General features: G+C 40.9%; 3 protein-coding genes across 7 annotated transcripts; 2 read left to right on the top strand and 1 right to left on the bottom strand.

Moving 5' to 3' along the window:
• The first annotated feature begins 3,569 nt into the window (after window positions 1-3,569).
• On the top strand, window positions 3,570-5,908 carry pin4 (protein (peptidylprolyl cis/trans isomerase) NIMA-interacting, 4 (parvulin)). Its single transcript, XM_072396466.1, has 4 exons — window positions 3,570-3,727; window positions 3,962-4,029; window positions 4,991-5,110; window positions 5,517-5,908. The coding sequence occupies exons 1-4, from the start codon at window positions 3,691-3,693 to the stop codon at window positions 5,673-5,675; spliced, it is 384 nt and encodes a 127-aa protein (XP_072252567.1). The 5' UTR covers window positions 3,570-3,690; the 3' UTR covers window positions 5,676-5,908.
• Window positions 5,909-6,789: 881 nt separating this feature from the next.
• faf2 (Fas associated factor family member 2) lies at window positions 6,790-12,481 on the top strand. The gene is made up of 11 exons (XM_072396022.1): window positions 6,790-6,897; window positions 7,950-8,018; window positions 8,171-8,305; window positions 8,473-8,549; window positions 8,633-8,771; window positions 8,897-8,982; window positions 9,226-9,317; window positions 9,794-9,971; window positions 10,786-10,957; window positions 11,069-11,212; window positions 11,468-12,481. Exons 1-11 carry the CDS (start codon window positions 6,835-6,837, stop codon window positions 11,648-11,650), a joined length of 1,338 nt encoding a protein of 445 aa, XP_072252123.1. The 5' UTR covers window positions 6,790-6,834; the 3' UTR covers window positions 11,651-12,481.
• A 1,348-nt stretch (window positions 12,482-13,829) lies between these two features.
• rnf44 (ring finger protein 44) lies at window positions 13,830-26,744 on the bottom strand. Of its 5 annotated transcripts, XR_011917820.1 has the most exons (12): window positions 26,425-26,744; window positions 23,399-23,591; window positions 21,863-22,085; window positions 21,498-21,665; window positions 20,925-21,098; window positions 20,655-20,816; window positions 19,452-19,567; window positions 18,584-18,671; window positions 17,400-17,521; window positions 17,202-17,301; window positions 16,157-17,083; window positions 13,830-15,930 (listed from the first exon to the last, which is right to left on the bottom strand). XR_011917820.1 is itself a non-coding variant. In XM_072396023.1 (11 exons), exons 2-11 carry the CDS (start codon window positions 23,503-23,505, stop codon window positions 17,021-17,023), a joined length of 1,323 nt encoding a protein of 440 aa, XP_072252124.1. In that variant the 5' UTR covers window positions 23,506-23,591; window positions 26,425-26,744; the 3' UTR covers window positions 13,830-17,020. The 5 variants fall into 5 exon arrangements, 4 of the variants coding, with proteins under 4 accessions (XP_072252124.1, XP_072252127.1, XP_072252126.1 ...); XM_072396023.1 differs by having other exon boundaries at window positions 13,830-17,083; XM_072396026.1 differs by having other exon boundaries at window positions 13,830-17,083; window positions 21,546-21,665; window positions 26,425-26,743.
• Between the last annotated feature and the right edge of the window lie 834 nt (window positions 26,745-27,578).

The following is a 27,578-nucleotide window of genomic DNA, read 5'->3' as shown; positions in this document are numbered from 1 at the left end:
CTGTTTATAAAGTCATATCAATGTTTATTTTTTTTATTTTAACACTAAAGTATTGTTTTGTTTGTTAAGCATCATTTCAGATTGTGTTTGGACTTCTGTGCCTCTTCATACGGCATTATGTCTCTCCGTATTTTACCGTTAATGGCGTTTCAAACTTTTATTTCAAAAAGCAGTTTGAAAGCACTGAGTGACACATTTCCAGCAATGTTTACTAGTGCACATGTCACTGACACAAATGTGCCCGTAATAGAAATACATTGTACGATGACTGACAACCTAAAGGGGTATGTGACGTGAATGTCACTCCTGATGCTAAAAAAAACCCAGAAGGAAAATTATTATTCGTTATGCAGCACTTTAGTCTTTTTCTGCACACTTTAACAACAACCTCCCTACACTTTCTTGTTCTTTAGCCCATGTGACTCAGCTAGCCAATCAAAAGCTAGGGATATTGACGTCACGATGCAAATGTGGGGTGCTATAACTTGTAATTATAGAAGTTATAGAAATATATTCACCAATGTCCATAGAGGCATCGATGTGTGAAGAGGGAAACCTTGTACTCAATCCTGGTGGAGAGAGGAAGCCAGTGGAGTAAGTGGAGGATGGGGATGATGTGCTCATGTTTGTGCGCTCTCATCAGGATCCTAGCTGCAGAGTTTTGGAGCTTCTGCAGGCTCTTACTTGGGATCCCGATGAGAAGTGCATAGTCCAGTCTGGAGGAGATAAAGGCATGAACAAGCTTTTCAGCATCTGAGCAGGAGAGATTGGGATGGAGTTTGGAGATGTTTCGGAGGTGATAAAAGGAGGTCTTGCAGAGATGGTTGATATGGGATTTAAAGGTGAGTTGGGGGTCCATTTTTATGCCAAGATTTGTGACTGATGATGGGAGAGAGATATTGGAGCCAGAAAAGGTGATGCTGGTTATTGGTGATGATTTGGTTTGGTGAGGAGTGCCAACCAGAATGGCTTTAGTTTTAGAGCTATTGAGTTGGAGAAAGTTTTACCCCATCCATGCCTTTATCTCCTCCACACAGGTGGTGAGTTGAGACAGGGAGGATGGCGATGATGAGGGTGGGGCTGCAGCAATGGCATTGACATAGAGCTTTGTGTCATTGGCGTAGCAGTGAAATGAAAGACCATGATGGCTGATGACCTGACCAAGGGGAGTGAGGTCGAGGATGAAGAGGATGGGACCAAGAACTGACCCCTGGGGAACACCACAGGTAACTGTTTGAGGGTTTGAAGTGGAGTGACCCATGGAGATGTATTCTGTCCAGTTTGTGAGATATGAATGGAACCAGCTGAGGGCAGTGTCAGTGAGTCCAGTGTTGGAGTGGAGCCGGTTTAATAAGATGGCATGGTCGACAATGTCAAAAGCAGCAGATAGGTCCAGGAGAATGAGGAGGGAGGGGGAGCCGGAGTCTGATGACATCAGGAGGTCATTTGTGACTCTTACAAGAGCAGTCTCTGTACTGTGGGCGGGGCGGAAACCAGACCAGAACCATTTTTCATAGATGTTAGAGTTTTAGATGGCTCTGAAGATGGCTAGCCACTGCTTTCTCAAGTACTTTAGATATGAAGGGGAGATTGGAGATGGGCCTGTCGTTTCAGAGGATCTCTGGGTCAAAGGTGTGTTTTTTGAAAAGTGGTCTGATAATGGCTGTCTTCAAAATGGAGGGGACGTGGCCAGTTTGGAGAGAATGGTTTATAACAGAGGTGATCAAGGGACTTAGGACAGTGATACGGGTTTTTACCAGGAAGGTTGGCAGGGAATCTAGGGCGCAGGTGGTGGGTTTCATTTTCTTGATGATCTTTTCTACCTCTTCTGAAGAGGCCAGGAGAAAGGAGGTTGGGGGAATGCAGATGTTGGGGGAACATTTGGGTAAGGGGACCAGAAAGAGAAGAGCGAATGAGTATGATGAGTATGAAGAGTGAACCTAGTATGATAACATCTGCAGACGATGTGCAGAGAGTTTTGAGGTTTGATTTCTCAGGGATGAAGGATGAGTTTGGTTTTTGTGGTCGGTAAATCAGGAGGAACAGAACATAGTATAGACACTGGGCTGACCAAACTGCCAGTAAGTGGAATAAAGTTAACATTTCCATGTCAATTTTAAACATGGCATTTAAATTAGCACTTTTGCATACACCCGTGACAAATTTCATGTAACTGTCAAATCATTCAAAACTGCCTTATTGCTAAATTGCCAAGTATTTCTCATATATACAATCAAAAACAAATACTTTATTGAAGGTACAGAACCTGGTGCAGAAACTCACTGCAACAAAAGACAACACACCTGTGGTGAAACTGGAGCAAATTTGAGAACGAATGGGATTTCTAGCTCTAAATTACATGAATATAGTTATAAAATTACTTGTGAGCACCATTTCTCTCAGTTTTTGGCCTCTGGGCTGCATTGTCTGCATCATGGCTCCACACTGTCAGTGAAAAAATCTGTTTGTGAGTCTTTACAAAGATGACAGGGATTCAGAAAGATAAGTGATTGGCTAAAAATTTGTCAAAGCAGTAATGTAGTGTTATAGAACCTTTGGAGCCAACTAATCAGAGATGCAGTGGCTGTCCTTCTGAAATGAGCCAGTGTGCCACTTGCTCTGAAAACCAGGCTTTTAGCAGGGTTTTTTTAGTAGAAAGCTCAGACAGAACTTGGTTAAAGAACATGAGAAAAATGTTGAATAGACTATTTGGAGAATTGTCTTTTTTTCAGATGAGGCTCAAACTCGTTTGGCCCTGATGGCGTCCAGAATGATTGGTATGAACATGGTGAGACAGTGAATAGTCCCCACAGAAGCTAAAGATGGGATCATGGTGATACGAGATTGCGTGTGTGCAACAGAAGAGGGATATTTCAGTATGTAAATCTGTAAAAAACTCTAAGCACTGTAAGGAGTTGTAGAAGGAAAAATAAAAAAGCTATTACTTGGCCAAGGTTGTCAGCTGATTGATGTCATATAGGGCTATATACTTCCTTTTAGCAAAGAAGTATATAGCTGAATAAAAACAATAAAGGAGTCTCAAGAGTGGCAGAAAGAATGTTGACTGAGTTTTTCATCAGAAACACACAGATGTTGAAAAAAACAAGTTTGAATTTCAATAGAGAAAGGTTCACTAACTTTTGCTTTTGATCATAAGAGGTTGAATAAGGGCAACTGGACTTCTTTTTCTCTGTTCTTAAAGATATTTCATCTAAACTATTTGATGTGAATGACTTGACCAGCCCACACATTTGCCAGGTGACACTTTAATGATTAAGTGTGAATGACCTTTCTATTACTTATAAGCTAATACTGACACCCACTAGAATGTAAGAGGCCTTTCAGGTGGGGGGTTTTGCTGTTCACATTTAGCTTGTGACATTTAGCTTCTTTTGTTTGCAAATACAACACTAATCATATTAGAAATAACGCTGCACCAAAGTCACTGCAGACTGGTGAGTTTTAGAAGTTCAAAGGTCAAGTCATATGACGTTTGTAATGTAGTACACTAGGTGGCGGTGTGGATTTTTTGTAGTTACGATTTACCAACAACGAGCCAAAGAAGAAGAAGCACTACTGCTTCTCTTGCGGGACTTACTGCGCATGTTTATCACAACATAGCATGAGCACATGATATTCTACGTTTTCCTTTTTCACCAATACCTACATTTAACTATACGTTAACTTAAAATGCCACCAAAAGGAAAAGGTGGCAAGGGTGGTAAAGGTTAGTGGCCCATTTATTTCCTACCATGAATGAGATGTTATCACCTTAAAGTCAGCCAGTCAACAGCCTGGCAGTTAGCATACAACTGCCGTGCATTCCTCCATGGTTTGAAACACTCTACATTGACACTGTTCTCATTTTATTTACTTCGAAGTCATTATGTACTACAGCCTTTAATTGGTGTAACGTTTTCTGTGCTGTGACGGTATGGTTTTGAACTCCGTTACTGTGTAGGAGCTGCTTCAGGAAGTGCAGAGGCTGACAAGAAAGAGAAAGCCCCAAAAGGAGGCACTTCTGTGAAGGTAATATTTAAGCTGTCCTGACAAAAAAAAAAATACAAAGAAATGTTGACAGAAGTTCCCTGAGGTGTAGATGGGACCAGTTTTTTTTGCAGACGAAGCGGGCCTTTCACTGTATCTGCATGAACAGCATTTGGTCATACAGAAAAGCCAGCACTAAATCATCTAACGATGTTTAGAGACTTTTAGATTTACACTGCCTAGTCAAAAAGAAGTATATATATACATATGCAATATCACAGCATTCATCTCCATCCAGAGTTTCATTCATTTCACACCAATATCTTGTATTAATGAGGGAGAGTCAAACTGCGGCGTAAAGTATTCACTCAGTGGTTTCAAGATGTGGACTCTGCTGTGGCCTATCCGTGTATGAAAATGCTGTCCTCTGGTCCCTTAACCACTTTTTCCCATCTGGAGTCGGACCATCATCTTTGGATATGCCTTTAACTTCCACTGATGGAAAAGCTGGTCATTCACTCTATTCTGGAATTCATTCGACTGAACCTTTATTTAACCAACTGAAGCAACCCCTGATTATGACCCTGCACCCATGGGGTTGTGCAGAAGGTACCCGGTATGATGGGTGCAGCAATTCTTCCGCAGCTGGTCTTACCTCCAGTCTTATGTCCATATTAATGTATTCAGTGGGAGGCCAGTCTATCACAGGCACACTCACATTTACTCCTCGGGCCAGTTCAGAATCACAATTTAACCTAGTTGTTTTGCATCAGTTTAGATAAAATAACTTGTTGCCAACTGAAATATATCAATCACTGCACTACTTTTTCAATCTGAGACTCTTAGTGGCTTTTTTTTGGGGCCATAAATTATCCACCATCGGGGGACTTGATTTGCCAAAATGTATTTGCAATGATACAAATGTTTCATAGGTTGCATCCCAACCCTTGGTAATTTGTGGAGGTTCAGCAATCCTTTCTTACGTTCTCGTGTTTCTCTTAAGGTTCGGCACATCCTCTGTGAAAAACATGGAAAATGTATGGAGGCAATGGAAAAACTGAAGGCTGGAGTCCGTTTCAGTGAAGTAGCGTCACAGTACAGCGAAGACAAAGCCAGACAAGGAGTAAGCTCATGCACTCATATTCAACTTGGTTCCTTTTTTTTACTGGTTGTCTCCACTCTTTTGTTGCTCAAATTATTCCAATTATTACGAACCATGTGCCCTAAATTAACCTTAATTAATTAATAAAGATATAGCACAACACTGTTTCTATCTTTTCTTTAGGGTGACTGATATGATTAAAAGGCCAAATGAGTTCTCACAGGTGACAAAGTTGAAACTGATGAGTAAAAAAAAAACATTTTCTGTATCCAAAATGATCGTCTCTCTCAATTCAAAACTTTATTTCACCCACATAAATGTGTTGTATTACTTGGTGACACCACATAAACATGTAGGTGGCTGGCTGTAATCTTTGAGATGCAAATAAGCATTTGCCTGACATTACTTGCCCGTATTTCCATGACAGGGTGATCTGGGGTGGATGACACGTGGTTCAATGGTCGGACCCTTCCAGGAGGCAGCATTCGCGCTAGCTGTCAGTTCCATGGATAAACCTGTCTACACAGATCCTCCCGTCAAGACAAAGTTTGGGTATCACATCATTATGGTTGAGGGGAAAAAGTAACGTGGTCAACTCAACAACTCACGTGTATGCTCTAATGTGACTTGATTTTTTTCTTTTTGATTACATGTTTGTGTTTGTTTAAAATACACAACTGCTCTGATGGTTGGGCTGAGGGAATATTCTCTCAAGATGAACTTTCACGTTGACTGGATTTCCCATTGCAGTTTGGCCACATTCGTGGAGCTTCAACCATGAAATAAGAAAATAAATGCATTTTCATTCACATTGTGTAACGTGCAAGACTGTTTTGTGTGTGAATGAGGGAATAAAAGAAAAAAAAGGTAGCTTTTTGTCATGAAATAAATACCTTATTATCCTTAGATTCTAGAAGTATAACCCACATTTCTGATTTCAAAAGTTAAATACACATTTGGAGTCCGAATAGCACCAAAAACAAATTATCTGTTTCTAAAGACAAAAGAAAAGCAGCAAAGTCTCACTAATGTGAGGCTGTAAACACTGGGTTTTCTGCTTAATGGATTTCTTTTCAATATAAAAAGTACTGTGGCCACCTAACATTTTTACAAAAACCAGAGTCAGGGTCTCTTTTAACATGTGTATGAGATTTTTTCATGATTATTATTTCAGTCATGACCAAAAGAAAACAAATCATTAAACTACTGCTCACCTTATCCGTGTATTTCATCAAAAAGTACAAAGAAGTTTAAAACAAGCTCCACCTCCACAACTCCAGATGTGGCTTACACAGTGACCAGGTATACAAATACTACAGTATCGTAATCTGATTATGTCATAAATTTTAAGGTATCAGTCAGAAATTTCTATATTCATTCGATACGTTTGTAACTAAATCTTTACGATGATATAATTAGTTACACAGCTATCTGCATGCAGAACTTGTAATGGTCTTTTCTCAGTTGGGAGCACATTATTTGAAGGACTCTAGCTCACCCTGCGGGCAGCAGGGTAGCAAACATCATGGGTATTTTCCGTTGGAATTAACGGGCACGAAACATACAAGCGGTATCATCGTTTGGTCTAAATGTTCTGCGCTGTGACGGAGTCTCTTTAAAAGGTGTGGCGATCCAACATCCAGAGCGCTAGGGGGCAGCAGCCCGCGCACCGTGTGTCAGCACAGTTTGCACCAGGAAAAGACAGTTGACGTTGCTACGCTTTGCTAGATGATTGGCGAGGTAAGATGGCGGCGCCAGAGGAGCCAGAATTATCCCAGGCGCAGACTGAAAAACTCCTTCAATTTCAGGTAGGCAGCCTAAGTCCATCGTTGCCGTACATCTGGTTGAAACTTCTTGTGTGAATACGTTGTTGCTGAGAGTGGATCGCTGTGAACGGGCCGAGTCGTTTGTGTGTAAACCCTTTCTGTCCAGTCAACTTCGATAACGATTCTCCAGTCCCCCAACGTCAACTTGAGTCAGAGCTGGCGTTAGCTAAGCTAGCGACAATTAGCTAAGCTAACCAACAAGTTAGCTTACTTTAAGGGACATGGGTGGACACAATAAGCGTCACGTTTGTCATATGTTTCTCTTAGACACCTTACCATCTGGGGCTGTCCATCAGCACTATCTGGGCCGTGTTTTTAAGTAGTTTTGCATTGGTTTAGCTTTTCACTGGCGTTTCCTACTAAATATTAGCTAAGTCCACATTAGCACTGCTGTCATTCTCAAGCTGACTCTGAAGTTTCGAGGACACTTTAGCGTTTATATTTTAATAATCAGTGCGTTAGTATATGGTAGGAAGACTTATTTAGCCGTTGTTTCTCTCTCTGTAATCTGTAGCCTAATCTGTAGCCTTGTAACTTGCTTAATGAGCTGTTATTAAGCATACAGTTGAAATATTTTCAGTTAACATTGGGTGAAGCTAGGTTTTTCAAAATAATACCGAGGTTGCCCAGCTTCCTGACACCACATAAAACTCAGGCCAGATTGTCAAATTATTAACTTGCAAGTCTTTCTCAACCAGTTCAAATTCGTTTGGGTTCGGTGATGCTTTATGACAACCTGAGGGAACCCCAGAGTTGATGAGCTATCACAGATTTGGATTTTTAAATAGTGCAGTTGTTTTGTCTTTTTTTTTACACAAACGGATCTCCACTCTGAATGTAATCATTTACATTGTGCATCTATATATCAAGATTTGTGATCATATCAATTTATTATGCAACCCTGAGCTGATCTGAAATCCACTCAGAGCAGAGTGGTAGCCTTTCAGCTTTAGTGGACTGATTTTAAATGAGCTTTTCAGCCTCTGTGAGCAATTTGAGATCCTCCGTCTGACTTTTCCATTCGTGTCTTACAGGATTTAACAGGCTTGGAATCAATGGACCAATGCCGTCGAACATTAGAGCAGCACAACTGGAACATAGAGGTAAAGTCACATGATAAAGAAGACATGTTTGTCTTGGCTTTATCACATTTATTTCCATGTGCAATTATGTGAGCCGCAGGCTTCCTTTGATTCATCAGTCGCTCTTTTTTTTTTGTGTATAAATATGACAAACTTGGATGTATTTGTCTTAGGCTGCGGTGCAAGACAGACTTAATGAGCAGGAAGGAGTTCCCAGTGTGTTTAACCCTCCACCACCCAGACCACTTCAGGTCAACACAGCAGACCATAGAGTATATAGTTACATCGTATCAAGGCCACAACCCAGGGTAGGTCTGTTTGATGTTATCTGCACCCAAAATGGGACACTGGATTCCTCTCATATATCCAGTTAAACTATTGGTTTATAACCATTTTGCTTGTACCCTGTTCTGTTATGAGAACATAAATACTACCGTGTGTAAGTTTAATGCCATTTCTTGGTGTTTCTTTTCAGGGATTATTAGGATGGAGTTACTACTTGATAATGCTGCCATTCAGATTTACATATTACACACTTCTGGACATATTCAGGTAATTTGAGCACGCTGAGTTTCAGCTCGCCATCGCTCAGTGACTGGAGGTAATTGACTGTGACGTTGTGTTTTTGTTGAAAGGTTTGCCCTGCGGTTCATTAGGCCAGATCCTCGCGGTCGTGTGACGGACCCTGTCGGAGATGTTGTGTCTTTCATTCATAATTTTGAGGAGAAGTATGGTCAGTCACACCCTGTGTTTTACCAGGGAACATACAGCCAGGTGAGTACATGTGTGTGGAGATGGAGACGTACGTTTGAAAAAAAAAATAATAATCAATTAAACAATTCAGCCAAGTGCAATTCCAATATTGTTCACTGCCTTATTTTGTGCTGTGATCCACGTAGGCTCTGAATGACGCCAAACGGGAGCTCCGATACCTATTAGTGTACCTTCACGGAGAGGATCATCAAGACACAGACGAGTTTTGCCGGTGCGGTATTTGTTTTTGTGCCCGTATCAACAGTGTGTCTGAATATGTCGCACACTCCTAGTTGTGATACAAGTTCAGTTTGCTTGGTTTTTGCTAGATTTCTTTGTGGCATACAGTGTCTAGTTCAAGGACCGTATAGTACAGTGATATTTCTATATCGCATTGTCATTTTTAACCATTTGCATGTGACAAGTCTGTTTCAGTGAAATGTTTGTTATACACCTCTGTCTTATCACTTTTTAGCTCCACATTATGTACAGAAGAGGTCGTAACCTTCCTCAACACGCGAATGCTCTTTTGGGCATGTTCAACCAGCAAGCCTGAGGGCTACAGAGGTATGCATGTCTAGGACTTTGTTTAACAAATGCATCATATGTTTAGTGAGAACTTGAGCGTATTATTGTCCTTTACTGTTTTGCGATTTCTTGATTATGAAATATGATCTAGGATAGAGTTGCTTTTCTATTACCAAGTGTGACTTTTACAGTGAGACCTTTGCTGTCGTCATGCAGATTAAGTGCAGTTTTGGGTGTGTTGATACAATGATAAGAATCGGAGAGAGTTCTTAAACTGGTACGTTGTGTCTAAAAGCACACACAGGCTGGGCATTCTTCGTGGGATTTCCAGTGCTTTGAGCATAACAAATTTGCTTTATTGCTTGGAGCTGCTGATGGAAATTTTAGAACTTGAGAGTATTAACATTTCTGTGTGGGGCCGTCATTTTCATTGGAAACTAACTACGTGTAGTAGAAGTGGGACGATGAGATGTGACGGTATCATTTGAATTTGTCATGTTTTTGGTGTATTTTAGTGTCCCAAGCATTGCGAGAGAACACCTACCCATTCCTGGCCATGATAATGCTGAAGGACCGCAAGATGACAGTGGTGGGCAGGCTCGAAGGTGTCATTCAGCCCGAGGATCTCATCAATCAGCTCACCTTCATCATGGATGCCAACCAAACATATCTGATGTCGGAGCGCCTCGAACGGTACTTGAAATCCGAATTCGCTTGTGTTTGCCTGGCTGTGAAATCTCTCGTTATCAGAAGTTACATTTAATGGTGGTTTTGTGACGGCTCCAGAATGTTCAGGTGTCCAAAAAAAAACAACCCTCAAAGGTCATTCGAGACCTCTCTCCTTGCATACTTATCTAATGAAACAGAGTAGTGTGGAAGCAGTGACTGTAGATGGTGAGACTCCATGGCTACACAGTGTGCAATGCGCACATCTCAGTGTGGCACAGACTTGGACAGGGTTGTTACATCAGAGCCAAGAAACGTAGATGTGATGTAGATGACTGTTATTGCAGAGTCAGCAGTTGCTCTGAGAGTCTTTTAGCTTTTAGCGTCTATGAGGTAGTGTCTGTAATGTACGCAGAAGAACTGGATACTGGACCTCTTCTTCTGCCTGATCCACGAGGAAAAAATGTGTTTTTGTTGCATAATATTGCATAATAATGCAACATATCACGTTGCATTCCTGTTTTGGCAGTCGACTGTGTGTGTAAAATAATAAATGACAGTTTACAGGAGAAACCTGTGTTCGGTTTCAGTCAGGCAGCAGGCAAGCGCCAAATATTACCAAAGATTTTCCTTTAGCGGCATGCTGCCTGTATTCATAGGATTGGTACAGTATTATCACGCTAACCAAGGCAAGTAGTGATTGCATGGAACAAATATGATCTGGTCAGCATACAGTATGAACACAGTTGAGGGAAAGAAGGAAAACGTTTAAGACGGCTTGCTGTTGTTGCACAAACATAAATATTTAGTGAGCAGGTAAAGACTGAAGGATTTGTTTCAGCGAGGAGAGAAACCAAACCCAAGTGCTGAGGCAGCAGCAAGATGAGGCCTATCTTGCCTCCCTCCGTGCCGACCAGGAGAAAGAGAGAAAGAAAAGAGAGGAGCAGGAGCAGCGGAGGCAAGAAGAGGAGATGGTCAGACAAACTGCTCTCGCTGAGGAGCGGAGACGAAGAGTGAGTCTGTTTTTTTTATTATGTTGCACTGGCTAATCGACGACCTTGAAGGTCTGTTGTTTCTTCACAAAGATGCAGTGTTTCAATTTGTGATTCATGTCGTTCCTTCAGACACTCGAGGAGGAGAAGGAGAGGAAGTCAGAATGTCTTCCTCCAGAGCCACCGGCAGATGATCCAGAAAGTGTCAAAATAGTGTTTAAGCTGCCCAATGACACACGAGTAGAAAGACGATTCCTGTTTGGTCAGTCTCTGACGGTAAGCACCACCGTTAGCGGGACCCTTTGCACAGCTGCTTGACCCTTTTTGGTAGTCGTTCTGTAGATTCAGCAATATAATCAGATTTTTGTAAATTCTTTATACCAAGCAACAGTACCTGTTTGAAAAAAACCTAAATGTTTTATTGTTGCATTTCTATTTGGAGCAGCCATGTCAACTGAAACGCATACAAATCTACACACAACTGCTGCTTTTAGTGATTCGCACGTTTTCTCAACTCTTTTTCCTTTACAGGTAATTTACGACTTCCTTTTCTCATTGAAAGAAACTCCAGAGAAGTTTGAGATAGTTACAAACTTCCCTCGCAGAGTCTTGCCCTGCCTTCCGACTGAAGAGCAGCCCAACCCACCCACACTGAAGGAGGCGGGACTCAGCCGCTCCGAGGTCCTTTTTGTTCAGGACCTTACGGACGATTAATAGATGACATACCTCTTTTACATGGAAAAGCGTTTCCTCTGACACCCACCACCCTTTTTTTTCCCCTATTTTCATATTTTGTTAAATGGCCATTATGCATAAGGGATCATTGAGATAATATCCTAACCTGGAAAATTAAACCTCCCTGCATCCAGTCCTTGTTCGGTTGTGTTTACAGGGTTCCCAATAGCCTGGAAAGTCTTGAATTTTATCAAATAAATATTTCTTGAAGTCCTTCCTTGAACTCATCTTTATATGTATGTGGAAAGGTTTTTATTTTTATTTTTTTCCATTGTTTGTATGAGCTACCAGTTAATTCTTGTTTTTCCTCATCAGCAGCTGTTGTGGCAATGGATAAATCAGATGCTTAAATGTACTGATGCAGTAGCATAACTTTGTCCAAGACCATATCCCAAATTAGTTGTCTGGGAAACTGAGGAAGACGGGTTGTATTAATAGTTGTACACCAGACACCCCATGGAGAAGTATTGGTTTCTGTGATGGTGTGAATGCCTTGGCTATCATTTTGACTTAGTTTCATTTAATCCATTTGTCCTAATTCAACCTTCATTCTGCCTTAAGTTTACACATCCTCCACAGTGATTGACAAGAACAACTAAAGCAGTCCGGGGTGAGTTCGGCGACATTTGTTGTTAATGCACGTGGTGTGGAGAGAAAATGTTGAACTTCAGGAAGCACGTTGGTGGATTTGGACATGAATGAAACGATGGGAACCCTGTTTTCAATGAGCCATTACTTGTACATAAGTTTAATATTTAAAACCTCCAAATTTACCTTTGCCTATTGTTTTATTTTTGACTCGTGTGTCATTTTAAAAAAAAGAAAAAAAAGACCAAATGCAGATTTGTTACTATGTAAAGCAGACTGCCTCAAGCTCATGAAGTTCAAACACAATATTTAACAACAGGCCACAGCTTTTACATGTGGCTTTTATCTAGTATAGTACAAGTCTGCCCATAGTGTGCCTGTGGTTACTCATAGATGCCTGTTTTGCCTGTAACATCTGAATGGGCTCATGTAAAGATGTAATTTTCCAACTATAAATTAAAAACGTTTTAAAAATCTGGATTTAATGGGACTGTACAGCACTTGCATGTGGGGACAAGACGCACCAGACGAGAAGGCTGTAGGGTGTGCAGGGGCTTGGTGAATAAAGAGATGGGATGGGGAGGGCAGTTTTAAAGCTGATTTTTATTTATTTTTTTAATTTTATTTTTAGTCACTGTGCCAGATTTGAACCTCTTGGACGCAAATCAAATGAGACGACTGCGATACTGGTATACATCATACATTTATTAGTGAACAACCCTCTCAAATCAGCCACAACAATTAAAAAAAAAAAAAAAAGAAAAATATGATTGCACTACTTGGTAAAGCATAACTAGCAACTTTCATTTAAAAAAAGTACAAATCTTAAAAATTTCAAACAGTATACAGATGTATATATAATACACTAACTAGTTGTGTTAAATGCTACAAACAATATGATTCCAATGGAATGAAAAATTATAACATTAATAAGAACCATTTCCTATATATAATATATATTAGTTGTTTTCTCCCCTCCCCCGCCCGCCCTCCCCCAATACAAACATGGGAAAAAAAATGAGGTAACTGTAAATGTGCAAGTACCAAAGCAAAAATATCTGCCTAACACAGAACACATGCCCCTGGCTCTGTTGGTGGGTGGGTAGTCTGGTTTTCAGGCAAGGAGCCCTGGAGGCCGAGGAGAGTAAGAACAGTAAACCACTATCCCACCACAGCAATAAAATCATTGGTAAACAATAAATGGCATCTACGGAGCAATCGATCACAAATTCCTAAATAAACTTTAGCTGCTTATTGGAAAACATTTTTGCACCACACAAGCTGTGAGATTATTCAATAACTCTTTAACAGAAAGACTACAAGACTCTATTCTCAGGGTGTTAAAAATGAGCTCATTACCTAGGCCTTAATGGGAGGTTCTTTTTACGTCGTAGGGTAGCTAGATATTGTCAATTAAATATTTATTAAAAAAAAAAAAAAAAAAAAAGAATAGTGCTAACAGTAACATGAATTAAGGTTTCAATATGTGAACAATACATTTTAAGATATTGATACACTGAGAGCAAGAGCCTGATAGGCAGGTACAGTACTACACTGAAATAAGTATGACAACACTTTTAGTCTTCTTTTTTTTTTCTTTCTTTTTTTTTTATTCCTTAAAATCCCTTAAACTATATTGGTTTTCACTGACGTTGTTCAGGGGTATTGGTATAACATGCTTTAAGAATACGTGGGATCCATGACAAACTATTGCATTCACGCGAGTGACTTTTCATACCTAAAAGCAGAACATCTAGCACCTTTTCACTATGGCTTTTGATAGACTACAGTAGTTCAGAGCATGTCGTTTTTCAGTCGTTTGGGCAATAACAGTAACACAATGTATGTAAGAATTTCTGGACTCGAAGCCAGTTTTTTTCCTTCCTCCCCCTCTTTTTCTTTTTTTTTTTTTAAAACTCCTTCCCTTCTATAAAATTAAGTTAGCGCAATAAAATCTTGTAGTCATTCAGTTCTATTACAAATGTGTGCAGTACAATGCATGGCAGTTATCAGCTGAGCGTTAAGATCCAAACTCCCAGAACCCAAAGCCAACTAGAGCTAAAAATCAGTTGGGATCTGGTTGACGAGCATGCATATTGTGCACCATTAAATAGGTCCCCACCGGATGTTGAGATATCCTCCACTATGACACGCTTGTTTTCCTCTTTTTTATTTTTTTCTTCCTTGTTTTTTTTAATTTTTTAATTTTTTTTTTTTAAAGTAGTTTTTTTTCTTCTCTTTTTCTAAATCATGCAAACACGTCGGTAGTTGATTTAGGAGTGAATTAGGTAGAATAGTGCGCGTCGCGGCACATTTAGAGATGGGATCACAACCGCTTTGTCTGAACATGTGGTTTGAGTACAAGAACAAAAGTCAAACAGGTCTGAATTCTACACTTGGAATAAGTTGCAGTGTACATTTGCTTCTTTTCAGTGAATATTGTTAACGTATTTACTGATCTTTTTTTCTCGCATGCCTGTCTTTAAATGGTGTAATACCTACTATTGAAGACAAAACTGAATATTATAATCGATTACATTAAATTATTTATGGTCTAAGGAAAAGGACCAAACTAAATTCAGTTATATTCTTTTCATGGCATCCTTTTCATCTGAAAATGGACTGTTCTCCTTTATTTTTATATACCGAGAGGCCCTGAGTGATTTTTTTTTTTTATTATTTATTTTTTAAAACTTACAATATATGCCAGCGATTAGATATGTACACATAGGTTAATTCTCAAAGCTGTGGGTTTAACTCATTAAATGGCTTTTTTTTTTCTCGCTTGAAGGTGGCACACGTCAACGACTCACATTCACTTAAGAAACGAAAAATCAAGAAAAAGGCAAGATCCCTTTACACATCAAAGCAAAGGTTACAACTGCCTATTAGTGCTTACTTGAGGCAGTCAAGAGACAAGAGTGAATCCAAAGCAAAGGTTTGTGTGTTGCTCTTTCCTCTACCACCCCCAAAACCATCCTGTTTTTCTAATGTTAACACAGGCAGGGGACTCGAAGTCTTACAGTGTTTCTACACTACAGAACACCCCAGCTCTGTGTCATTTGAAGCCTGATCTGATCTCAGTGGAATACAGACAGCCGGTGTAACGTGGAGCGTCACCAGTGACTTCTACGAGGGGTTTCAACATTCTTCTGTCTTCAAACATTTATCGAAAAGCATTCACACTGAAGCTATACATACAGTTGCTCTTTTACAACACCATTACCAATGACCTGACCAAGTTACCAGATTGTAACACATACCTTACACAAACACTGTTAGTGCTCCTACCGTTTCTGTCAAAGGATTTTTTTCTCAAGGATAAAACCAAATAAACCTTTTTTTTTTTTTAAAGAAGAAAAAAAAAGAAGAAGAAACTTTTAAAACAAATGGAAATGACAAAGTATTCTCAGGATTAGTAATAGGTTTGTGCTTGTCAAGGTCATAAAAAGGCAGATCTGAAATCGTTAACAGTAGGCTATATGTGTATATTGGATTTGGCTCGCAAACAAAGAAATAAAAAGCCCAAGTCTTCCTAAAAGGGGAAGAAAATGTTCATTTGAAACTCACCACTCGCTGCACATATTGCTTTCTGCACAGGCCTTCAGACGAGGTCTCCCACTCTTAAACACAGTCAGGGTGTAACCACATGCTAGTCTTCCCTCGTGGCGCTTTCTGAGTGAGCAAGCAGTTCTTTTAGTATGCCTCTTTGTCTCTTCTTTTTTTCAGAAAAATTGGATAATTTTGGTGGCAATGCTTGATTAAAATATTGCTAGTCTGAATCAACAGTTCATGCAAATCCTAGCATGCTGCCCTGTATCCAGTAGTTACACAATGCATCGGCTCTGTGAACAGGACAAACATACACAATATGCACACACGCACGCGCGCACACACTTGCCAGAGGAACAATGCTGACGTGGAGGGTGGATGTAGCACTTGTGCAGTTATGCCAGATGACCTCAAAAAGACGCAGTCCATTAATCCATGACTGCTGTTGTACAGATCTGTGTTCCAGAGTGGATTATCAGGGCTAGAAGACACCCTGCAGCTGCATGTCCCATCACTTGCAGTCCATAACCTCAGGCTTAACAGAATCTGCATGTAACCGTAGCAAGTCATGCTCTCACAATAGCATTGGCAAAGTTGAAAACAAATAAGGGGTAAAATTGTTAAAAAGGACTGATACATTATTGCAGAACATACATTATTAACAAGTCACTTTGCCAAACACCAACACAAACATGCATCTATGATGGTTAGGCGTCGCCTCCAAACACAGATACCCACGTTGAAGTACTCCTATTTATTTTTCTGCTAATTGCACAAAGTGTTCAGCCTAACATCCTCCAGGCTTCCGACTCATCTCCAAAGCAGGACTCCCACACTTTTGTGAACACCACAACCAAATCCACTAAATATAAACGAAACCCTGTAAACAAAAGCAGCAAACAATGCATTGTAGGGAAAATCTTTGGAATCTGCAACAAGGGGGCAGAGATAGAACTGGCTGGCGATCCCAGAACTCTGGCTGTAGGCTGCAGTAGGCAGTGGGTTTCATGAGACTCGGACAATGAAGCACAGCAGAGGTACAACACGCTCCAGAAGCGATCCTGGACTGCTTATTGTTTAGGGTGGGGCAGGAGTGGTGGGCTGTTAAGCTATATTTACTGGAGGACGTGGGTTAGGTGGCAGGAGTCTCCAGCTTCAAGACAAACTCTGGCGTGTGCAGCTTTCCAGTTCAGCACTCAGAGAATGTTCTCACTCCACCTCCCGGTGTACGTCCGAGGCATCAGCTCGACAGATGGGACAAGTGCGATTGGTCTGGAAGTCAAGTTGAAACAACATTAAGTGCAAAAAACCCCACAAACCACTATTCGCGCTCGTATCAGACAACAAGACTACCTGAAAGGTTCATTTAACAAAACTGGTATCAACTTACCTTTAACCATTTATCCACACACTTGGCGTGGAATTCGTGGTTACAAGGTAATACCCGAAGTAGCTGCCTACACTCAAAGTCACTAAAGCACACAACACACCTGCGGGGAGGAAAGAGTTACCATAATGTAGACCATCATCTATATAGTGGTAGCAGGGAATATGCTTCAAATTCTGTTCAGAGTGAGGGGAGGCTTACAGCGTTTGTTCAGATAGATGATTCTCTGAGTTGAATCTGTAGGACGGAAGTTGCTCTATATCTGCCTTCGTGAGTCCACGTGGTTTCGCTTCACCCAACCTCTCTGCCAAATTCAGTAATGCCTTGAGAGAGAAGAGAGAAGGATGCTGAGTGCTGGAACATTTCATCCAAGACACATGAATGAATAAGGTGAGACATTGAGAGCCATTTCTTGGTTTCAGAATTCCTCGCCTCATTTAAAGAACTGAGAGTGTGCGTGTTCCTCTCACAATCTTACAAGATGGCTGAACTGAACACTCAACAAGGGCTTCATTTGCATCCGGCAATAATGTGAATATTTGGCGATTAGATCACCAACGGGAACAGGTCTGAGCACAGCTGTGAACGCACCCTGAATGCATCGCAATCCGATCACTTAGGTTGTATCTGGAGGTGGTCCAGGCCGCATGTGGCAACATTCTTCGAGCAGTGTGAAAGCAAATGTGTTGTTGTGCATTTTCCATTTTCAAGCAATTCTGTCTGGAGTTTTCTGTTCTGTTTCGTTTGTACTTGCTCCACATTTTAGACACAATCGACTGTGAACAACCAACACCTTCTGCCACGATCAAACTTGAGTGACAGCTCTCTTGTTGGGGCCATGTTTCCTGGCCAATCATCCAGGTGCAAAAGCTCACAGAGCTCTGCAAGCACTCTTTATTAACTACAGACTTGTGCAGGTATGTAAAAAAAAAAAATCAGTTTTATTGACTTTGTATGTTTTACAAAGCCAGAATTATCCACTGTTAAAAAAAAAAAAAACAGCTGTGTGGTGTGGTGATTGCATTATTTTTGACAGGGGGTGCATTTATGCATCTCAGGTGCCGCTTGACAATCTAATAAGGTCTCTGAAAAAAGTTGTGCAGAGCTGTTAACAGACTCACCCATCCTGTTTGTTGCCCACAGTGATGTGCCCAGTGTGTGATGTAGCCTATGTGTTGATTTGAATAATGAACTAAGATGTCTCAAGTGGTCAGTTGAAACACTTCCAGAGACGCATAATTAATGCCAAGTGTGCAGTGATGCATGTAAATACAAGGTGTAAACAGGCCAAAAAACATCTCAACCCCAAGATAGTTTAGAAAAATAGAGGAAAAAAAGTACATAGTACAGTACAGTTTTTCCACCATTTACACCATGACACTTACTTCGTAGTTCTCCATTTCCACATCGTCCACATCCAGGTCTAGGCTGATGGCTGGGCCCACTGCTGTTGGAGGCACAGGAAGCATTGACCTGAGCAGAAAGAGGGGCATCATCAGACAAGCACATACTGAGCCAATCAGCTCCGCTATGTCAGTAAATGAGACATGCCTTGCAAATATCAGAAATAAGTGGAGACTACATTCAATAGTGACGAGAGGGAAAGGCCTGTCTAACAACACATTACAAACACCAGGGTGGCACTCGGAGTATAACAGCCATTGACTTATCAGACATTTTACAGTCAAGTAAATAGCCACAGGGTTGAGACTGCTAAAGTAAGTGGAGTGGTTAACACTTAAGGGTCCATTTAGCTGGGTAACTAACTGACTAAACAAAATAAAACCTGCAGTCTGCTCTGTCAATTGCCATGCCTTTCTTTTGAAGAAAAGAAACATCCAATCAACAAAAATTAACCAAAGATGCAAATAAATGTTTTGTTTCGAGTTGTCGCTTTCTTGACAGCCAAGGCCACCTGGAGTCACGCAAAACTGCAGCATGTACACAGGGTGAAAATATTCAGCACAGTTTTGACCAACAACAGCACAGCACTGGACGATAACTCAAGTAACCAATTGGGTATGAAAGAATAACCAACATTTGTGCTCAGCAGGCAGGGAGGATCTCATGACTGCTGTTTCTACTTGCCTTGAACAAGCCTGTTAATTCCATTTTTTTTTTTTCAAAGTAAACTGATTTGCTTACTATCCCTGTGTGCTGCGAGGCAACCGATACCCAGAATACAATGAGCCATGACGTAGCTGCCATTTCTCTATACTTTACAAATAGGTTGTTTTTCAAGCAAATGCTCACAGGAAGTAAGGGAGGAAGCCTGGGTAGTAAGATGGAGGGGGAGGAGGAGGGGGCAGAGGCTGCTGCAACCGATATCTCTGTCCGTTCACTCGCCGAGGCAGCACGTTGGGATATGGCTGGAGAGAAAATTAAAAGAGAAAAAAAAAACAATTGGATCAATTGACTTATGTAAAACCTAAACCTCTGATTACCAGCTGCCTTCTAACTTACTTTGTAACACTACAGCAGGTTAGGAAATAACAGCATACTCATAAGTCCTGGTACACACAGAACAAATTAAAGCATTTTTACAGCAAAGTAACACAATTTTCAGACCAACTGGATGATGCAACTTGTGGCATCGATGAAAGTGAAGTCCATTAGACCCACTGTTTGCAGGGTAGCGGTAACAGCCCATGCATAACATGTAATGAGTAATAAGAAACGTTACTGTTAACATATTAATGTCAATAGTCTTTCAGCGAGTAAGGATTACCATATTTTGCGCACTATAAGGCTCACCTCATTATAAAGCGCACCCTCAATTATGGGGTCCATTTCTGTACCTAACCCATACATAAGGCTCACCTGATTATAAGGCGTAGGCATTACCTAATGTTCTCTGATTGGTTTATCGCTACAATAACAATAACACTCCTGTGCTATTAATGTTTTTTTGTCAATAAGTTGCTTGGACACTCTTTGATGAAGTGCTCTTATACGTTTGGTTTGGGAGCACAAGCAGCTCTTTTTTTTTTTCTCCTTTCTGTCACCCTCCATCTTGTACTTTAAATATTTGCGTAGGTTTATGAATAAATCGCTGTTTTTTCTCCTTCCAAAACAGACTGAAGTGTATGCAGGTGTAAATCATTAGAAACATAGTCAAATGGCTGATTCATTAAAGCGGTCGCTAAATTGTAAACTGGGAATCAGATACAGTAACAGGTAAAGATATTTACTGAGAATAAAATCTATTCAATTTTACACTCTGGTAACATACAGCCCCAGAACAGCTGCTGTGGTGCCTTTGAGCAAGTTATTTAGGCCTGGACTGCTCCAGTGGAGCTGCTGATAGGCCAGCACTATGAGAATATGAATGGACATCCTCCAGCTATGAATGTTTGTCACTCGATGGGTTTGAAATAGGTCAAGCTAAGAACTTTTTTTTTAAATTAATTTCCACTTGGCAACACAAGTCTGAAAATGTTTGAAAGGCCTTCTCACCACTCCGAAGGGAAGATCCTGATGCAAAGGCTCTTGAGGAAGATACTGTAGGGGAAGTGACGGAGGCAGCGCTGGTGGGTGATGAGACGGAGGGTAGGAGAAGGTGCCTAATGGGTGCTGGTCCCCTCTAAGGTCAACTTCATTCTCTACCCTCTGTAGAGGCTGGCAGGAAGAAGAAAAGTTTGCTGCTAGATTCCACAAATGTTTGCAAGGTGGCCAACAAGTCTGCTCTGTTTTTTAAATAACAAATATCTGAAGTCGACAACTCACCATGCGTGGGTGCTGAGGCTGTAAAGGGACAAACTGGCTCAAAGGAGTAAGGTGCGGCGGCTGGTGGGGGGGTACAGATGGGGTTGGGTGCAATACAAAATGTTCGCTGGAGATCAGGGGTGGAAAGGCTTGATAAGACACAGGTATATGCTGCATGGTACATGCCTGTATAAGCTGAGGAGAAAAGAGAGCAACACAAGAACAGACATATTAAAGTAAATACAACAAGAAACGTTGAAGAAGCCTCTACCAAACAAAAGCCATTTTTCACCTAACATTCACAATGAGGCGACTACAATGAAAGCAAGTTGTGAACCGAAGCGATGCATTGCATAAAACACCATCGACAGAACTGCCACAACAATCAGAAAATAACTATCAAAACACCAAATTTTAATGGAAGAAAAAGAATCCACTGCATGTTGCTTAGCTGGTGCTAATTACTTTGCAAAAATGGAGTCTAAATTACTGAACCAAGCAGCTTGTTTGTCATGAACAGTGACAGATTGCATGGCTGGTATGGTGTGCTACATGGATGCCACTGACATTTAAGCTCTTCCTTTTCAAACTCACAGGAGGAGGAAGGCAGCAGAGCAGAGAGAGCTGTCCGCTGAACATTACCGAGCATGCTGGGAGCTGCTGAGTGTTGCACCCTGGAAGGGGCTGCCCGGTGTGGATGGGAAATCCATGGGTCGTCACCGTCGTAACAGTGTATGATATCGGAACTGATCCCTGGTGCATCTTTCAAGGAAAGGGGGGGGGGGGACGGGACATGAGGTGATTCCACATTCTACCTAAAGCAGAAGCTTGTCTCCTAAAAACAAATCAGCACACTACTACACAAAATGGAATTAAACTTGTATATTGTTACCAAATTAATTAGGTCGGACGAGACCGCCAATCACATTTAATAGAACCCTTTATGGGTGTTCTGTTACCTGATCATGTAGATCCACCATGATGGGGTTCTGCTGGGGCAGGTGAGCAGCAGGGTGAAGCATCCGTGGTGCTGTGCTGGTGTGGCTGTACTGTCTGGACTCATCTAAAGGAACCTGTTGGTGATGTTGGGAGAAGAGGAGATGATGGAAGTTCTCATCCTGGACTGGAGAAGTCTGCAGTACAGGTCTGTCTCGTCTCCCCCACTGGCGTCTCACAGGTGGGCTTTGAGGTCGTACAGGGAAGAAAAAAAAAAACAACAACAACAAAAACACTGTTAAACACCACAGACTGATCAATACAGCATCCATAAAAACAACAGAAACAGATAGTGAGTTGCTAACCTTAAACTTAAACTTCTTAATTACATTAGTGTAGTTGTTGAAGCTGCTAGCTGTTGGGGGCTTTCAGAAATAAGCCAATATGAATTAGTCAGTATTTCTAAAACTGTTTATCATTCAAGATTTCTCTATAATAGCAACACAACAATATGAGCTTTGGAGGAATTTGCAAAGATTGTGCGATCAAATAAATAATGGTGCTGCATATTTCAATAAGCATAAGTGTTAGTGGTTGTGACAAGTTTAGCATTGCAAAGCTGTAATTCATTAACATCTGTCAATCTATTGTTGTTATGCTGTTTTACCATCACTGTTGAATTGCTTGCACGAAAAGGCACCACTTTAAAATGGCACGGATCTCTCAGAATGATTGACATTTATAGTGTCATTAATCCATTAATCATTTACAAGATAAATGTACCAGAAAGAATAGAATATTGATAACAGAAATGATCCTCTGGTTAATTCACAGCCTGTAATGCGACATGTTATCAGATTTGGTAAATTTATTCATCTATTTACTTTGTTGCTCGGCATCAACAGAACCGTGTTGTCTTTGTAACACATGATCATGATGTGTGTACATGCTGCTAGCTCACCTGATGGCACTATTTGAGGACTGCACTCAGTTCCACTCACTCTGATCTTTTCACCTCGCATGGGGCAGTTTAGGTAAAGTGCATCCTTAGTTCTTATTCTATGTGCTTTAGTTTAGTGCTATTTAATCCTCTGAGTAAGACATGTGGGCACAATTAGAAGTGAATTTTAATAATTTGTTTACTTTTTTTCCCAGATCTGCAAACCGTGTCTGTGTGTGTGCACAATGTTTGTGCTCAAGAAATAAATCTTGTGTACGGCATTTAAGTAGTTCTATGCATTCTGAGTTATGGCCATAACAACAGTAGGGAATCCATTATAAGAACTAGATGATAGGCCGGTTAAATTATGTACAGCCACCATCTACTACAGACGCACCGCCTGTCTGAAGATGGTGCAGACTCAATGAATTTCTTCTGTTTACAGGCAGCCAAATGCACAACTGTGTGACGACTTCAACCAATTTGAGAGAACAGAGACTGCTGCATATTGGCTAAAGCACACGTTGGTGGCGTTAGTCAACTTGTACCTCATTTAGCTTGTTTGTTTTTCTCAATTCACATTTTCTACAAAGAAGAGTTGCACGTGCAGAGACTTTACCTTCTCCTGAGATGCACTGGAGCGTTGCAAGGCTCTCCAAGGAACCTCCTCGGGTTTAAGGGGGCTGTTGGTGGCAGCCTATTTACTGCTATTTCCCATGGTCGCATTGGTGACGTCGTGCAGACGAGTCACACTCCGGGAAAGGAAACCGTACAGTGGAGGCACTTGTATGTCGCCTCTGATTGTCTTAACCCTGTGAAAACAAACCGACCAACAGAATAACAAATCGTGCTCTGTATTATTGTGCTTGTTGTATTTTCAGTTCTCTTAACCATATTTTTCAATTCAGTATAGTTTTATTTACATGGCAGCAATTTGCAAGGGGAAACTAAAATCCTGAGCACTTCAGGGAAAAGGCAGGCAAGTTAATTTCATGTCAAATTAAAAGCTGAACGCAGTCAACATTTACCACTTCAATTGGGGACACAAAGATCTACAGACTGTTATAGGGAGGATTTCTGGAGCAACTGTACACTTAATTTTGCTTAAATAATATTTCATGTTTAATTTAAACCTTACAAATCGTTTTTCTTTAAATTTCCAAAGTTATTCAAAATGGTCTAGTTTACACGTTCATGCAAAAGACAACTTCCTGCTGCTTGAGACTTTGCCATTTTCCCCTTGAAAATAAAATCATGTCTGTAAAACCTAAACAACGCGAACGTTTTCTACTACTTGTTCCTAAATGGACCACTTCAAATCAACTCCTTTTGTACAAGTTAAAAAAATAACATACTTATCTCCGGTTAAACATGCAATCAAACAATGCATTTTTTACCAATGGTATTACAAAGATTTGACTACAACAAGCGCTGACTTTAATCATGTGAAGACAGTTAATTTACAGATGTTAAACAGTAAACGTATGGAACGTAACATAATAGAGGTCGCTATATCCTGCCTGAGCAAAAACATAGGAAGCCATGTGCTCATGAGACAAAGCAACAACAAAAGATGTGGCAGGCAAGCAGGACCGCTCGCTCTCCTACATATTACAGGGCCACTTCACTATTAAACTGCAAGCAATTAGAAAAGCCTTCAATGCATCGTCGATAACATGGGGAAACAATAAGGTCGGGTCACGCTTACGGCCTTTATAACAGGTGAAAATGTAATGTCCCCTGTTGAAGGAGAACAGCTAACTTTAGCCAAGCTAGGCTAACGCTTTGTCCGACATAGCAGGACTCTCCAGCAGCAGATGACCAACATGCTAATACATGGCTAGGACATATGCACAGTTATCACTGCGCATCTAATCATGTAACACATTATTCGACAGGCAGAGCCCATCTATGAAAATGTTTAGCCATAAGTTTGGGGAACAGCACATCCAACATCTTACTTTATTAGCTAGTTTGCTTACTCAGTGACAGAAAAGGATAGCAGGTGTTTTAGATTCCGATATGTCGTGTCCCATCAAGTTATCCTCGTATGTTAACTGTCACTAACCGACAATTATCTTTAAAAAAAATGCAGTTGATGGGCAAGCAATAGATTGCCGTTTCCTCCAATTTTTTTGACAATGTTCCTTACATAGGCGGTATTAGCTTGCTAACTTTAGCCAGCTAACGCACGCTCTCAACTGCTGCATAAGGGATACGTTTTCTCCATAAACCGTCAAAAGGCCCGTCCGTTACCAACAGCAGCTACCTGAGCAAAAAAAAAAAATACCGTTAAACACTAAGCAAAGGTAACGTTGGTTAACTAACGACAGGAAACATTCCTTGGCGCGTGTCTGTTCCTTGAAAAAGCATTGTTATGACAAAACCACGCCTCTTTGCGTGAGTGGCCAATCAGCGCGCAGCAAACACAGACAGCAGACATCCAGACAGTCATGGCTACAATGTATCAAAACAAGCAGTTCCTGCTGTTAGGATCTCATAAGCAAGAAGCTCCCTGTTTAGTTACTATATAGCTACATTAAATTAATTACCGCAGTTAAGCATCATTTTGACCGAGTCTTTTTTTTCCCAAATAGAGGAAAGAGGCCTATGATGCATTTTTTTTTCGAGAATAGTTTAAAAGTCCCGACAGAATAGTAATTTTTGCTGTAGTCCACCAAAGCTGAAATCTTTACATACAACGTAGACATCCGCGCATCAGTCATTAAAATCCATTACACCTACTGTATACCTGCTGACTCTGTTGTGATACTTGTATTGTTCGTAAAGACTACTTTACTCCTACTTATTCCACCACTGACAGCTGACAGTCAAATGTTTGAAAATGATCACTTCCACAAGTCAGACTCTTACTTCCAGAGGATGCTGGGCTGATATCCAATCATCTTGGCATCAAATTCACCTGCAACCTGTAATTTTTCTACAAACGCATCTTGCTTTTGACAGTTCGCCTCACTAAGTAGAAAAAAACAGCCTTTGAATTCTTTACATTCAGCTCACTGAAACATGCACATGGACGTGATTCTATTTGCTGGACCAACTCTGAGGTCCAACTCTACACTGTTGCTCCCGGTCTGTATTAACTCAACAGAGGCCACAGTGTTCTAGCAACTATTCACTATACCCAGCTGGTTATGTAATATTGCCTTTCCATGATCAAGTCAGGAAAAAGCTCTCATCCGTCATGAGATAACTTACCTCTATGCTTTCTGTCGGGCATCGAGAGCAGCTACAACAGACTTTCCACGAAGCTTCACTTTAACCACCATCCAGCTTAATTGGGCCTTGTGTATCAGGCCCAATTTCCCTAATAACTGCTAATAAATAGTATCGTATGATTTGGATGTCTACAGATATCGTATCAGAGCATATCTGGTGTTCTGGAGGCGAGCGACCTGTGCGCCTGAAATTAAACGGACGAAGGAGAGGGGGCATCCGTATACAACATAGACTAAATGTAAACATTACAACATCGCTCTCGGTAGCAGCAAAACAAGGAGGGGCTGGAAGCTAAGCAAGATGACAGCCCTAATAAGCAGTCGAACCACCTCCCTTGAAAACGCTCTGCAACTTTTCAGAATTCAGCCGAGAGAAACGCCACAACAAGAGGAGGAGTGTCTTTACCTGATTGTTAATATGCAACCATCTGATCACCGCTATTTTCCTTGTAATCTTCACATCTCGTTAGGCTAAGTGCGGCATCCTGTGGTCAGCTGTTCCCGTGTGGAACATTCCGTGGATTTCACCACTGCTGGGGGGAATAAAAGGTGCTCATTCATGAGAGTCTCGCATTATCAGCACACGTTGTTAGTATCGTGCTGAATCCCGGCTTCGCAACCCCGGAGAATATTTACGTTAAAGCCCCATTTTCTTTTCGGAAGTGATTATCGAGCCCTGCGGATGTTTTGGTGCTCTGCAGTTCCCTGTTACACCCCCATTTCTGCGTATTGCAAGAGCAGGGCGCACACGCCGCGCAGCCATTTTTACCGTAATGGACAGGGGAAAAAAAGTCTGAGTAAAAAGTTCAAGATTCGCCCATTGAAACCGAGACTTTGCGTAAAGACGGAGAAGACATTATCATCGGAAGAGAACTTACTTGTATAGATAGCCTTCTGTAGCAGCATTTTTTAGAATATTAATGGCACGTTTCTGCAAGTTATGAAATGCAGCTTCTTCAAATACTGTTAAAATAATTAAGTGGGGTTAAAAATAAGCATCTGTATACAGCTGTGCAAAGTATTGCAGGACATTAGGCAAGGCAAGGCAAGGCAAGTTTATTTGTATAGCACAATTCAACAACAAGGTGATTCAAAGTGCTTCACAGAGACATTAAAACAGAAGAAATAAAAAGCATGATTTAAAATTTAAACAAAAGAAGGAAATAAGAACAATAGATAAAATCAGAAACAATTATATATATGAAAGATAAAATCAATAGTTAAAACATGATTCCGTTTTGAAACTCAAGCTTATTCAAATGCAGCTGAAAATAGATGTGTCTTCAACCTGGACTTAAATACACTGAGTGTTTCAGCTGATCTGAGGCTTTCTGAGAGTTTGTTCCAGACATGTGGAGCATAGAAGCTGAATGCAGCTTCTCCATGTCTGGTTTTGACTCTGGGAACTGATAAAAAAACGGATCCAGATGATAGTGGGTCAGGAGGTCACTGATGTATTTTGGTCCTTGACCATTCAGAGCTTTATAGACCAGCATCAGAACTTTAAAGTCTATCCTCTGATGGACAGGCAGCCAATGTAAAGACTTCAGAGCTGGACTG

This window comes from Leuresthes tenuis, unplaced genomic scaffold, assembly GCF_036924035.1.
Source record: "Leuresthes tenuis unplaced genomic scaffold, fLeuTen1.0.hap1 SCAF_11, whole genome shotgun sequence".
Classification (NCBI taxonomy): domain Eukaryota; kingdom Metazoa; phylum Chordata; class Actinopteri; order Atheriniformes; family Atherinopsidae; genus Leuresthes; species Leuresthes tenuis.
Note: the sequence above shows the minus strand (reverse complement) of the source record. Positions and strands in the feature narration are given on the sequence as shown.